Source organism: Eumetopias jubatus, unplaced genomic scaffold (genome assembly GCF_037043125.1).
Source record: "Eumetopias jubatus isolate StellerSeaLion01/CBP00866 unplaced genomic scaffold, mEumJub1_p1.0 scaffold_16, whole genome shotgun sequence".
Lineage (NCBI taxonomy): Eukaryota > Metazoa > Chordata > Mammalia > Carnivora > Otariidae > Eumetopias > Eumetopias jubatus.
In genome coordinates, this window is record NW_028274822.1 from 58,081,180 (window position 1) to 58,095,345 (window position 14,166).

At 38.7% G+C, this 14,166-nt stretch overlaps 1 protein-coding gene across 1 annotated transcript in view; it reads left to right on the forward strand.

Annotated features, from left to right (window-relative positions):
* The window catches only part of PTPRM (protein tyrosine phosphatase receptor type M), an 824,025-nt gene that overhangs the window by 540,709 nt on the left and 269,150 nt on the right, over positions 1–14,166 (forward strand). Inside the window, exons 12-13 of the mRNA XM_028123955.2 lie at positions 8,971–9,244; positions 10,286–10,322. Coding sequence (XP_027979756.1) covers positions 8,971–9,244; positions 10,286–10,322 — 311 coding nt within the window. The remainder of the gene's footprint in view (positions 1–8,970; positions 9,245–10,285; positions 10,323–14,166) is intronic.

Below are 14,166 nucleotides of genomic sequence, written 5' to 3' on the forward strand. Positions count from 1 at the left end.
CACAGCCCATTACCTCCAGTCTGCTGTACTAGCGATAAAGAGTCCTTACAGGTTCTTGGAAGCTGTTGCAAGCAGTCATTAGTGAGTCTGAGGTTAAAGTTTGTTGGAACCCCGGTGGGGTTTTGTTAGCACCAGTGATTGGAGAGAATGGGGACTATATAGGGAATCTAAAGACATTAGCTTTTTTGTTTGTTGTCATGCCTTTATTTTTAATTTGGGAGGAAAGCTGGTGGCCCTAGGTAGGACAACAGTCTTTGGGTGTTACTGGTGGGAATGTTCAGGCACTAGGTCCAGCCCAGATGTCCCCAGTGAAGAGATGCTGTAAAAGGTTGGCGTCAACATCATCACTCTTCCCCTGCATTCCACTGCACTTGGTACAAACCCAGATCAGGTCCCTGTCGTAGCAGTTCTTTGTTTGAGTGACCTATGTCTCATACCCTTCGGCTGGTCTTCTCAAGGACAGGGACAGTCTGCGCTCAATTCCTCCTCTTGTTCTTCCCTCATGTCTGGTACCATGCTTGAAACATGATAAATATTGTAAAAAGGAAGGATGGAGGACACATGAATGAAATAATTGTGTTCTCCTGTATTGATGTGGAGACTTGCCTAATCTTGTGCCAGGAGTTATAAAATATTAGATCTTGAAAGGATCTTACCGTTTAGTCGATGACTTAGTGGCAAAGCTGGGCCCAGTGGCCTATGGTATGGTGACTCCCTAGTTGTTCTCTCCATGGCACCCACCTTTGGTTCACCTGCCTTTTGTTTTTTTGTTTTTGTTTTTGTTTTTGTTTGTTTTTTTCTTTGTAATTTTTTTAATTTGAATTCAGTTAGCCAACATACAGTCCATCATTAGTTTTTGATGTAGTGTTCAGTGATTCATTAGTTGCATATAACACGGAGTGCTCATCACATCACATGCCCTCCTTAATGCCTGTCACTTCGTTACCCCATCCCCCACCCAGCTCCCTTTCCACACCCTTCAGTTTGTTTCCTGGAGTCAGGAGTCTCTCATGATTTGTCTCCGTGTCTGATTTCTTCCCATTCAGTTTTCCCTCCCTTCCCCTATGATCCTCTGCACTACTTCTTATATTCCACATTTGAGTAACACCATATGAGAATTATCTTTCCCTGCTTTTGGACGGTGGCATTTATTTTCCAGCTCACCTAGCCTGCAGTATTATTCCTTTTAGGGACCGAAAGATTCTGAATTGAATATAATAAAAACATGCAATAATGAGAACATTTATTGTGGCTTTGATGGTGTTTGATTTCCATTTTTATTCAAATCACTAGTGCTATTTAAGAAAACATGCTTTCATAATAGTAGCCGACCTTGAATTATAATTTCTACCATCATATGTTTGTTATGAAATTGTGATGATTAAATTATGATTAGCTTAAGTGAAATAAAATCTGCAAAGGAAAATGTCTTCGTTTGTTAAAACGGGGAAAAATCATTCTTAAAGAGGTTCCATCTAGGACTAATTTACTTGAAATTTGGTGCCTATTGTGAAGATTAATAACAGGTGGCCTTTTACAGAGCTGCTCAGCCTGAGTCTAATGTTTTAGTTGTTCCTTTATTATCCCAAACCTCCATAACTAAAGGATTTTTTTCTTCCTGCCCTTTGTTCACGATATGGAACTGTAATTGACTTCCTATTTCTCACCCAACCTTTCAGCTGTAATTAATATTTTATTATATCAGATTTTATCACTAACTAGCACAGCAGCAGGGTATCGGACCGCACGCTCAGGCACGCTTGCGTACGCACACACGCATGCACGCGCACACACACACAAAACACCAGTAACTTACGGCTGCTAGGCAAGGTCCTTGTGATGAATTATGGCTGAGAGAACGTAAAATATATTTGTGGTGTCCCACAAATATTCCAAAGCAATTTATGGCCAATCTTATCTGGAACAGAGCAGGACAAAGAGAAATTAAAGTTGCTAACATAAAATATTCAACCCCCCAGATCTATTTATGCTGCACAGTGTGTTACCCAGTGCCCACTCTCTGTGCAAAACTAGTTATCAGTCATCATTTAGTGACTTAATGAACGGGACTGTGACAGGTCAGCAACTCTCAGCGCTAGAGTTACATGAAGGACTCTGAAGAATCCTAGTCATGATGGTAAACATATTGAACATATTGAACTGACCTTTTATCCCCCTAATTTTTAACTGGCAACAATATTTTTAAAGCTTAGTTTAGTCATACGAGGTTGTTTGAATTATTAGGGTGTTGTTCCAGTAAGTGCTGACAGGTTTAGGACCAAACTTTGGTTTGGGAAGGGGAAGGACCAAAGCAAAAACAGGAAGAAAATAAATTCTGTGTTGTTGCATGGCAGTAAACTTTAATTACACATTTATTTTACACGCTTTGCATCTAAGTTATACTTCATTTTCTATCGCCCCCCCCCCAAAATAATCTTCAGGAAGACAGAAATACCAGTCTTTATTCTTTTTTTATACATATAGAATAGATGGTTTTACCAAAAATTGCAAATCAAGCTAAAAGACACTGTTAGGTACCATGAAATGAACAATATTCTAAGTCCTTGAAATGATCAGAAGTGCGGACTTTAAAGGATTAGCAAAAGCAACAATGAAATGGGTCATTAACTTCTCTCCCACCCCCCACTCCTCCTCACCCCCTGTTCTGCTCTCCGGTTGGATAACCTTCCAATATTTTATGCTGATAAGAAATAGAATAAGTGGATAAGAAAAATGGACTTAACAACTAAGTGTTTAATCTTGAAATGAATTAAGACCAAAATTTTAAAGTCAATTTCAACTCTGCAGCAGGCTTCCCCTCAACGTCTTCAAAGTTAGAAAAAAACCAAAAATATCTCATCACATTTGAACTTTCAAGTTTAACAGAGTACATGAAAGATGTTCCGATGTTCTTTCTAGGTTATACTTCATGTGCTAGTCTATATAAATGCAGATTTCTTATTCTCCTTGTAAAAGCCTTAGAGTTTTGTTGTAGGAAAGCCTCGCATAAATTAAACTTTAAATTAAATTTCATTCCATAAGAAAGTTATGATATAGTGATGTCACGTTTTTGGCAGATTCATCTTCACTATGGATTGTGCCTTGCTACTGCAACTGCCGTAGGAAGATTTTATGTTACTTTAAATTCCGGAATAGCGGAGGAATCAGGGTAGGGGTGCTGTAACTTTAATAAACAAAGGGAGCATGAGTAATACATTTAAAGGATAATAGAATTTTAAAAGCTAGAAACTTCTGCTTGGTTTTCCATCCTCGAGAACTTGCTCTTTTTAATCATCTTCTTAGAAAAACCATTCAGAGAGAAAGATTTTTAAACCTACTTTTTGAGATTGCAATTGTGGTTGGACAGATTTTATGAAATTCACCAGTGAAATGATGTTATTTGCACCAATGAAAAACGTATCAGAGAGTTCTGTTGAGGTGCCATTGACCTAGGTGCCAATAATGTGTTAATTTCCATCAGGAAGACAGCAATGTGTGGCAATTGGGCAGCACATAGGATTTAGCTATTTTTCATTAGCGCTTGGACGTTGATAAAGGGGAATGGAAAAGAGCTGCTTGACCTTTCGGTGCTTAAATTATTAAAGAGCAAATAGATTTGAAGTCTGGATGCTTGCAAATCTAATTTCTCTTGTGGAGCAAGGATGAAAAGACATTTTGGGTCTGAAATTGCTCTAGTCAACTTAGTTCTTCCTTTAATATATCTGAAGATGAGTAGATGGTAGCCATTTAAAAAGTAATATATCTGGAGTGGAGAGGAGTGTATAACATACCAGCTGGCTACAATGGGGACCCATTAAATGATCATTTAATTCTCAAGTTTTCATCTAATCCTCACAAAATTCCTGCTTGGAAAAATTAATTTCTTCCACCCATATTCACATAGATGGCATTTAGGTCACAAAACAAAATTTTCTTTCATTAGGAAATGTCAAATATTATATTGTTCAAGTTAAAATAGGGCAGTGCCTGGTACATAGTAGGTGTTCAAAAACATTTCTTAATAAATGAGTAAATATACACACAACACAGCACACATACTAGCAAAGTTGGGGAAAAGATGAATGGGAAGTAAGAGATGAAGGTGTGAGAAGGGGATAGAAAAACAGAGGAGGCAGCATTTGATTCTCTCAGGGCTCATTATTTAATCATGGGTTTTCTTGCATAAACTTACAATCTAACCAGCATCCTCTCATCATGAAACCTGTTTTTTTTTTTTAAGATTTTATTTATTTATTTGACAAGAGAGAGACACAGCGAGAGAGGGAACACAAGCAGGGGGTGTGGGAGAGGGAGAAGCAGGCTTCCCGCGGAGTAGGGAGCCTGACGCGGGACTCGATCCCAGGACCCTGAGATCATGACCTGAGCCAAAGGCAGACGTTTAACGACTGAGCCACCCAGGCGCTCCATGAAACCTGTTTCTTGATAATTTCTTCTTCCCTTTGCACTTGGGTATTCAAGAAATGAATACAAAATAAACTTTGTATTAAATTTTAGTAAAGCGGGGCGTATTTGTGATTACCAGTGTATTTCTTCCCTACCACTACATATAATGTATATAAAATAGAAATTACTTGTGGATTATATTATGCTTTCAAAAATATGTGCCTCATGGTCCACTTCATTCTAAGTGTGCTGAGATAGAGATGACTAAATCACAGACCTATTCCTCTAGGAACTTGTGAGGTTTTTGAAGATATTGATAAGTAGACACAAATGATTAGTAGTCTTTACAAGAAACATATTTTTGTGAGTGTGGAGCAAAGCAAGAGTACATCAAAATGGGGGAGCAGATTATAAGCCCCTGAGAGAAGGCTCATGAGAGGGTCTCAATCTTTTTATGACATAGGATCATCTGCTGAGAGTGGCGAAGAATTTCTCTGTGTTGGGGAGAACAGCATTTCAAGAACAAACTTGGGTCCAGGCCAAGGTGAAGGAATAGAGGACAAGGTGTTTGTGATAGGAGAATTCAAGATGGTGGCACTTGGACAGTCTGGAAGTGGTTGTGCTAGTCTTTCATCTAGGGGAGCTGGAAATGAAAAGTGAGTGATTACTGTCCTTGGTGCCATTGGTGACAGAGTTGCTGGTTGGGATCAAGAGCTGGAGAGGACACCAGCCAGGTGCTGGCCTCAACTACAGATCCAGGAGCATCCTCCCTGGAAATTATTAATGACTCAGCGAGAGATGGGAGAATGAGTTGAGGTCAAAGGTGAAATTACCATCTATAGCTCTGTTTATGTGATAAATGAGAAAGAATATACAATACTCAAAGCCAGTTGATTCTGGGAAGTAGGTGGGGACCAGTTTGTGTGTCACCTGTGACTGCATAAGAGGGGAAGATGCCCATGGGGCAGACAGTTCACATGAGCCCCTTAACCAGGGCTTTTACAGGTGATGCTAGTACTGCCTTGTCTGATGGTCATGAGACCATGTCTACTACTTCATCACCTGTGAGCCCCAGATGGAATGGGCACTTCACCTCTGAACCCCAGTTTTCACATCAGTAATATTTTACTGATATATAAAGGAAAATAAAGCTGACCTGTGCAAGTCTCCCAGCCTAGCACTTCCTGTATGGAATAATTTCTGCAAATTTTTTCTTCACATGTATCTTCACATTTCCACTTTGTGTAGTATATGAATTTTACAGAGTGGTTTTTAAAGTGAAATTTTGAGGAGGCCCTTGGTAGCTCAGTTAAGCATCTGACTCTTGGTTTCAGCTCAGGTCATGATCTCGCATAAATTAAACTTTAATGATCTCAGGGTCATGAGATCAAGCCACGTGTCTGGCTCCGTGCTCACCTGGGAGTCTGCTTGAAGATTCTCTCCCCGCCCCCCCACTCATGCTTGTTCGCTCTCTCAAATAAATAAATAAATCTTTAGATTTGCTCTCTGGGCAAATGTTCTCAGCAGTTGAAAATAACATTTCTATTTTCCTATGATTTTGTGGGCCAGCAAAGGCTTGTCTGTGCAGTTCCTGCTTGGGGTCTTGGGGCTGCCCTCATGTGATGCTCAGCCATGTGGCCTTCCACAATGGTCCACACACATGGCCATCAGTGATGCCAGTTGCTGGCTGGGAGCTCTTTGGGACTGCAGAGCAGAGTGGTTGCATGTGGCTTCTCCACTATGGCAGGTTCAGGGTGATTGGACCATATACATGGTGGCTGGCTTTTTGTTCCAGAAAACTAACTTCCCTGGGGAACCAGGCTGAAGATGGCATGGCCTCCTCTGACCAATGCCTTGAGAGTTACCCATGGTCCCACTGTTACATTCTTTTGGTTGTCTGTTGTCATTAAGGTTGGCCAACCCCATTCTTTTTTTTTTAATTTTTTTATTGTTATGTTAATCACCATATATTACATCATTAGTTTTTGATGTAGTGTTCCATGATTCATTGTTTGTGCATAACACCCAGTGCTCCATGCAGAATGTGCCCTCTTTAATACCCATCACCAGGCTAACCCATCCCCCTACCTCCTCCCCTCTAGAACCCTCAGTTTGTTTTTCAGAGTCCATCATCTCTCATGGTTCGTCTCCCCCTCTGACTTACTCCCCTTCATTCTTCCCCTCCTGCTATCTTCTTCTTTTTCTTTTTTCTTAAAATATGTTGCGTTATTTGTTTCAGAAGTACAGATCTGTGATTCAACAGTCTTGCACAATTCACAGCGCTCACCGTAGCCCATACCCTCCCCAATATCTATCACCCACCACCCCATCCCTCCCACCCCCAACCACTCCAGTAACACTCACTTGGTTTCCTGAGATTAAGAATTCCTCATATCAGTGAGGTCATATGATACATGTCTTTCTCTGATTGACTCATTTCACTAAGCATAACACCCTCCAGTTCCATCCACGTCATTGCAAATGGCAAGAACTCATTCCTTTTGATGGCTGCATAATATTCCATTGTGTATATATACCACCTCTTCTTTAGCCATTCATCTGTCGATGGACATCTTGGCTCTTTCCACAGTTTGGCTATTGTGGACATTGCTGCTATAAACATTGGGGTGCACGTACCCCTTCGGGTCCCTACATTTGTGTCTTTGTGGTAAATACCCAGTAGTGCAATTGCTGGATCGAATGGTAGCTCTAATTTCAACTGTTTGAGGAAGCCCCATACTGTTTTCCAGAGTGGTTGCACCAGCTTGCATTCCCACCAACAGTGTAGGAGGGTTCCCCTTTCTCCACATCCCCGCCAACATCTGTCGTTCCCTGACTTGTTAATTTTAGCCATTCTGACTGGTGTGAGGTGGTATCTCATTGAGGTTTTGATTTGGATTTCCCTGATGCCGAGCGATGTTGAGCACTTTTTCATGTGCCTGTTTGGCCAACCCCATTCTTGATGGGCTAAGTGTAAGAAGTTGCAGATATATTTTCAAATCACCACATCTAACCATATATGTAGGAAGTCAGGGAGAAGGGGGTGAGAAATCAAAGTCCACTTTACCTCCGTATGTATTCCTTGTCCTCCATAGAGGATGATTCTTCCTAAATATGTCCTTTCATGGCAGATCCATCACACAGTGAGAATTATACCAGATTTGGTGGAGTGTCTTACATAACCAATAGAAAGTCTCTGATGTTAAGAGGTTAGGAAGTATTTCTGGTTTTTATTTAAGTTTACATCACACTCAGAATTTGCTTTATCATTGTACTGTAATCCTATTGTACTACCTGTCTACTGAGCAGTTATTCTGATGTTCTACAACAGTTGATTTTTATTTGGACAGACTTACAAACTGAACTGCAGCTGCTACATTGCATTCCTCTAATGGAATGTGTTAAGTAGTTGTACTCCCAGAAATAGGTGACTTCACTGAGTGCACATTTGGAGTTCACAAGGGCAGACCCAAAAAGGGACCTCTCCAGGCCCTCCCCAGGCAGGTGGGGTTGTTAGGCACCTCTCTCCTGCTCTTCTTGGGCAATAATGAGGACCCGTATGAGCAGCTCTAGGATTGCAGCATTGTTCCAGGGAGTCGTGGTGCTTTTCTGATAAAGTGAGAACAAGGTACATTTCCTTGCCAGAGTCAATCTATTCTGATTCAGTTCTTAAGAGCTGCTGTCAAGTGTTAGTTTTGCTCAGTATCAGAAACTTTTTTTCACCAAAACTGCACAAATGTTCATCATTCTGGTAAAATATATCTTAATAGAAACATCTATCCCTTCAAGATTTGTCCCATTCTCCTATGGCTACTTTGAAATTCAGACATCAGAATGGGGCAGGGAGGAAGGGGGGTAGGTGCTGGGACACCTGTCCTTGCAGGCATCTTCGGAGCATGCTCATCCCCATCTCATCTTTCTATATAATTCAAATAACCTGGTTCATGACCTACTCTTGGAAACTGCTTATGACTCCAAGGCTTTTGAAATTCCAGTCTCTTTGCTCTCCTCACATCATCTCTTTCCATTGATCTGATATAGTGAAGGGCAAAAGAATATAAGAAAATATGGGAAGTTAAACCTTACTTAAACATGAATTACATATTGTGTTTTGTGACTTGTTAAAACTTCACGTGCATTCATACAGATGTGATTGAAGAAAATAATACTTTGCCTTTTTTTAAAAAATAAACTTACAGTGAATATAATTTCACTTATTAGGTAAATTGAGTTACATGTGAGAAAAACATCATTTTAGTGTCCTGCTCACATAAACAGCAGAGATTGTTACATAATTTTTTTTAAATTTTCGTGAACTTTGTTTCCCTCAATACATTGTATTATCAGAGGTGAGAGAGTTCTAAGGGAGAATATTAAGTCCCTTGCCGCTCTTACATTGAGCAAGTGTTGACGTGTTGAGTAAGTATCCATTATGTACTAGGTCCTTATTATTGACTATATCCAGTACATTCTTTATTTTGAATATCCATTGGGCCCCAGTTAAAGGCAAAGGGAATCAGCTCAATTATCATAAAATATCACTGATAGTGCTTCTTTTTCCCCTAGCGTCTATCAAGTAGTTGTTGAGGAAGAACGTCCTCGAAGAACTAAAAAGACAACAGAAATCTTGAAGTGCTACCCTGTGCCAATTCACTTCCAGAATGCATCAATACTGAACTCACAGTACTACTTTGCTGCAGAATTCCCAGCCAACAGTCTCCAAGCTGCTCAGCCTTTTACTATTGGTGATAACAAGACATACAATGGATACTGGAACACTCCCCTTCTCCCCCATAAAAGCTACAGAATTTATTTCCAAGCTGCTAGTAAAGCCAATGGGGTGAGTTTTATAGATGGCTATTTACTTCAGCTATTTAGAGTTATTAATGTGAACATAGATTAAAGAAGATAGTCGTAAGAAATAAAGGCATGCTTTTGTGTGTTTTTAGTTGGAACAAATGGGGGTTTTCTTTCTCTTTCTAAACTTATTTGCACCTAGAGAAATTTATGGAAAGAAATGAATATATTTGTATTTGTGTCGGTAGGAAGAATATATTGTCAACACAATGGTTTTTATTTTCAGTTATTACTTGCTATCAAAAGTTGGCTAGCAATTCTGCTTAGCTTACTATTTTACAGGAAAAGAGTGGAGCTACAACACATACATTCAGCTCATTTAAAATTTTGTGAGATACACAACATCTGTCTTTTCAGCATATTCTATCCCATTTCTTTGGTTTCACGAGAGTTTATACTTTCTATAGCTGTGACTAAATTAGGTATCTTTTTTTTTTCTAAGAGAAAACAGCTTTAGAAAGATAAGATGAAAACAAAATAAAAACTATGGCGTCATTCCTGAATTTTTTTCCCCTTTCCTGTTCAGGCCAACCCAGAACTCTGGTAAGATATACGATATAAGTCTCCTTAAAAAGAAGTGTGAGTTTTCCAGATACCACCCTCCTTCACAGTATGAGTCTAAGTGTCATCACTGACTTGACTTTTGCCCGTGAAAAGGGAGGGAATCTAGGACCCTGAGTTCTCCTCCAGTACTGTCTGCCCAGAGAGCAAGCAAGGATCTGAAAAAGCCAGGGCCACTAGGCAGAAACATTTTGGGAGTAGCTCCTCATTCATCATCTGCTCCAGAAATGCCCATGGCCACCAGCTCTGGAGCTGGAAAATGTATCTGAGCGTGGTTCAAGTAGTAATCATCCTGTGAACATGTATCTGAGTGGGGTTCCAGAAGTAATCATCATGTGATTAACACCACACTCAAAACAATGAGATCTTTCCTTATTGGCATTTACATAGAATGACAGATAGTTTTATTTCTTTTAAGTAAAAGACAAATAGTGATTTTTTTTCCCCTCTTTATTTGACACAGGAAACCAAAATAGACTGTGTCCGAGTGGCCACAAAAGGTAGGTTGAAACTGTGGGATGCTCTCCCAGTTTATGTCCTTTAAAAATTTAGATGGTATTTCAAAACTTCTTGGAACGTTAACTTCATTGAAAGAAGTGTGTGTATGTGTGGGTGGGTGTATTAGAGTGTTAGCAGTTAACATTGACTCACTATTTCATGTAGATACTTTTTAAAATAAGGAATCATATAATTGTGTTCCAAGCAGTTTTCAATGGTTAGCTTTTTCAAAATTCTTTTAAAATAAAAACAATGTTTATGTGATCTTAGTACAGGTTTTTTAAACCAGAGGAGTACTATGACTAGTGAATCTTCATATGCAAAGTAGTAAAATACTGCTTGCTAGTTTTAAGCAAATACCTAGTGATAAGAGCTCTCCCCAGGGGAGAGCATGGGCTTTTTTCACTGATGATGGGTCTATTGAACCCAGTAACTGGATGATGTTAGTGGAACTTCTGTTTCCCAGACCTGGTTAAACTTCTCAGAAAATGTGATCAAGGACCAGATGTAGAAGTGGCTGGGGTGAACCACCATAAGCTCACCACACACAGTCTTCTAAAAAAGACAGTACAGTTGTGTGTGGGCATGAGTTGTAAGGTCATTTTCTCAGCCTTGCAGCGTGGTTTTAACCAGCATATGGGAAGCATATGAGAAAATGCTTTGAGAAATGTAAAGTCCTGCATTAAAACGAGGCATTATAAATTAACACTTGTGGTTGAACATGCCCTTTCAGACCACCCGAGTGACCCTGAGCACAATGAATTCTGCGTGATTTAATTTAGAAATGATGGCTTGAAGGCACCGTCAGGTCTATGGTACTAGATGTAATCGGGTTGTAGGCAATCACTTGAGTTCTGTTGGATAAAAATATCTTGTTTTTGTTGTTTCCCTCTCAGGGAGCATAGTTGGATATGTCATGGACATCCATCTGCATTTTCAAACTTCTCATTGAATTCTTATTTCGTGAAGATATATGACCTTTTTATTCGGTTAGCCCGACAGATATTTCTTAGTTTCATGGTATGTGCCAAGCACTGTGTCAGGTACTCACGTCATTTGTATTTTGTTAGTCTCATGGGCTCATAGTTCTGTTTCCAACAATCTATTTACACTGATTTTGAAACACTCAGTTTTTTATATCATATTGTACCTGATTAAGTGCTTTTATTTTTAGGAATAAATTAATAATAAATGAAATTAAAGATATTGGTTGTGTTTTATAAACTGTAATATGCTCTTAGCTATTAATTATTACAGTATTATGAAGACCCTTGAATGAGGTATCGATGGCCTGAGACCTCCAGACCACCGCCCATGCTCCAATTGCTAGATTGAATTCTCCTTCCCCTTGGGGTCTGAAAGAGTAAATCCAGTTCCACAGTGCCTAATTTATAATGCCTTACATTGAACATCATAGCTGAAAGATTTGAAAGCACTTTCATACACGCGTTATCTATTTCTTCAACATTACTGTGAGAAAGGAGGCAGGTAATACTATTTTTAATTTTTTTAAATTAAGAAAATGTGTATTTTTAGAGACGACTTGACTAACCAAGGTCACTCAGCTGATAATCTGTGGGTCAAGGCTTAATTCCAAACTTTTGGACTCTGACCCGGAGTGTTTCACTATATTTCACTGTTCTTCGCCCAGCAGAACCTCTAATATATCCAGTTATGGTACTGCATTGTTTAAGTGTCTGCTCTCCCCTTGATTAAAACGAGGCCCTGCCCAGTTTCCTCTGAAAGCAGTGAAATATCTGTCATCATGTTCAGCTACATAGCTAAACAATTATATAAGTAACACACTTGTAGATACAGAAATCTGCTGTTGGCCATTTTCACAATAGATTGAATTAGATGGTGATTTGGATCCTTTTCTTCCATCAGCTAGATTTAATCAATATTGTCATTTGTTTTTCAGTTCACCCAAGGATGACTAGGCAATCAGATGACCTGATTGACTAAATATTCCCCACTCACATTTTCTGAGTCATTTGCAAACATTGATATAGCAATAACCTCTATCCACATCAACTCTACTGGGGAAAGAGGGGAACCGATGTTAAGAGTCATTATATAACATTGTCATGTCTATTCATGAAAGCGTAATGCGGGAGGACACCTTGGGAGAATATCTCCTTGCAGGTGGAACTGCACTGTCCCATACTATTTTATTTTATTATGTTCTACATGCACAGATTCAATGAACTTCCTTTATGACACAGTCTAATGCCCCCCCACCACCACTACAATCAGATCATTTTTCTTTATTCATGCTAAAGATTCTTTCAGCAGTGCAGGAAGCCATTCCGTCGTGACTACTTAGTCAAAACAGAGACATAGGCAGTTCTAATAACTTTACTGGTCCCCTGCAGTAAAAATGCTGGAAATTTAAAAGAGTTCAGACTTTCTGTGTTTTTGCCACATGTGGCTGACAGTGTGGTGGATTAATGGAATTTCCAGGCACTAAACCACTTTCCTAAGCAGCATTTTGAATTTACAAAGATGTTGATGTTCTCATGAAACAACTGTTGACAAGTATTATAGAGAAACTATGGAGGTGGATTTGTTTTCACAGGAGCCTAGTTTGTAATTTCAAGTATGGGTATGTCTCTTAAAAATATATTTCATACTATTTATACATTTAATGTTGTGATTATTTTAATAATATTCCACGGGTATATTTTGACACTAATCATCTCAAATATAAAGCCTCATAAAAATTAGACATGGGAAAAAACCCTAAGGTGTGTTCTTACCTATTACCATATGTATGGGGATTGCCTATATTTTCCTGTGCCCTTTAATTTATACATCCTCATTCCTCACAGGTATATGTGACTGTATTTTTATTGTTGGCTGTAGGCAAACACATCACAGAATATTCTATCTCTTGAGTTAAAAGATAAAGACACCATACAATAATAGAATATGCGTGATGTTTGGATGTTACCCTCAATTGTATGGTGGAGTTAATAGAATAGCTTTTAGCTATTCTTAGATTCTCTTAGTTTTATTTTGATTTTTAATCACATTCACATTTTTATAGTTGGATTCTTTTCAAGACCACTTTGGTCCAACTGTGTCTTAGCCGTTAGCGTATGTATTTTCTTTGACTTTTGCATGCCTTATGGTTGCCTTGTGGTCAGTGGTAGGGTTGAAACTCTTTATGCTCGTTCTGGAAGGCTTTGTTGATTATCAATTCTAAACAGACAGGATACACTTAAAAATCACAATCTGTTCTTGTAGGTAATTTAGACTTTTCATATTAAATGAGGTATATCCATTCTAATTGATATAATAATCAGTTTAAACTGTATACTTTGCATCAGTCTTCCATAAAATAATATTTTCCATACATGATACCCTCTGTCTTTCTCCTTGACAGTATAGCCGTTTGGGGGCTTTCTTGTTAAACATTTATTTTAAAATGTATGTGAGCACCTACTAAATGTTAGGCATAGTATAATCTGTGAGACTTCCTAGTATGTAAATATATGACTTTTAAATTTTTAAGGATTTTGAGTTCATAAAAGTTTTCGGGGTTTTTTGTTTGTTTCTTTGTTTTTAGTATATGGGGGCTAGAGTCATATGTGTGTACTTATTCCTTTCTTTGCTATGATTTGGCTAAAAGCAGGTATAACTACAACTTGAAACAAAAACTTCATGAGAGCACATGCTAAATTCTTTTCAAAAGCATAATAGGAGTCAACCTTTAAGTCTTAAACAAAAAGAAAAACAACATTATTTTAGTGTCATATATTAAGATGAATTTTTGGTGCAAAAAATGCTTCACTTTTTTAAGCTCGGTATTTTATTTAACTTACTTTTGTACTGCAATGTGCG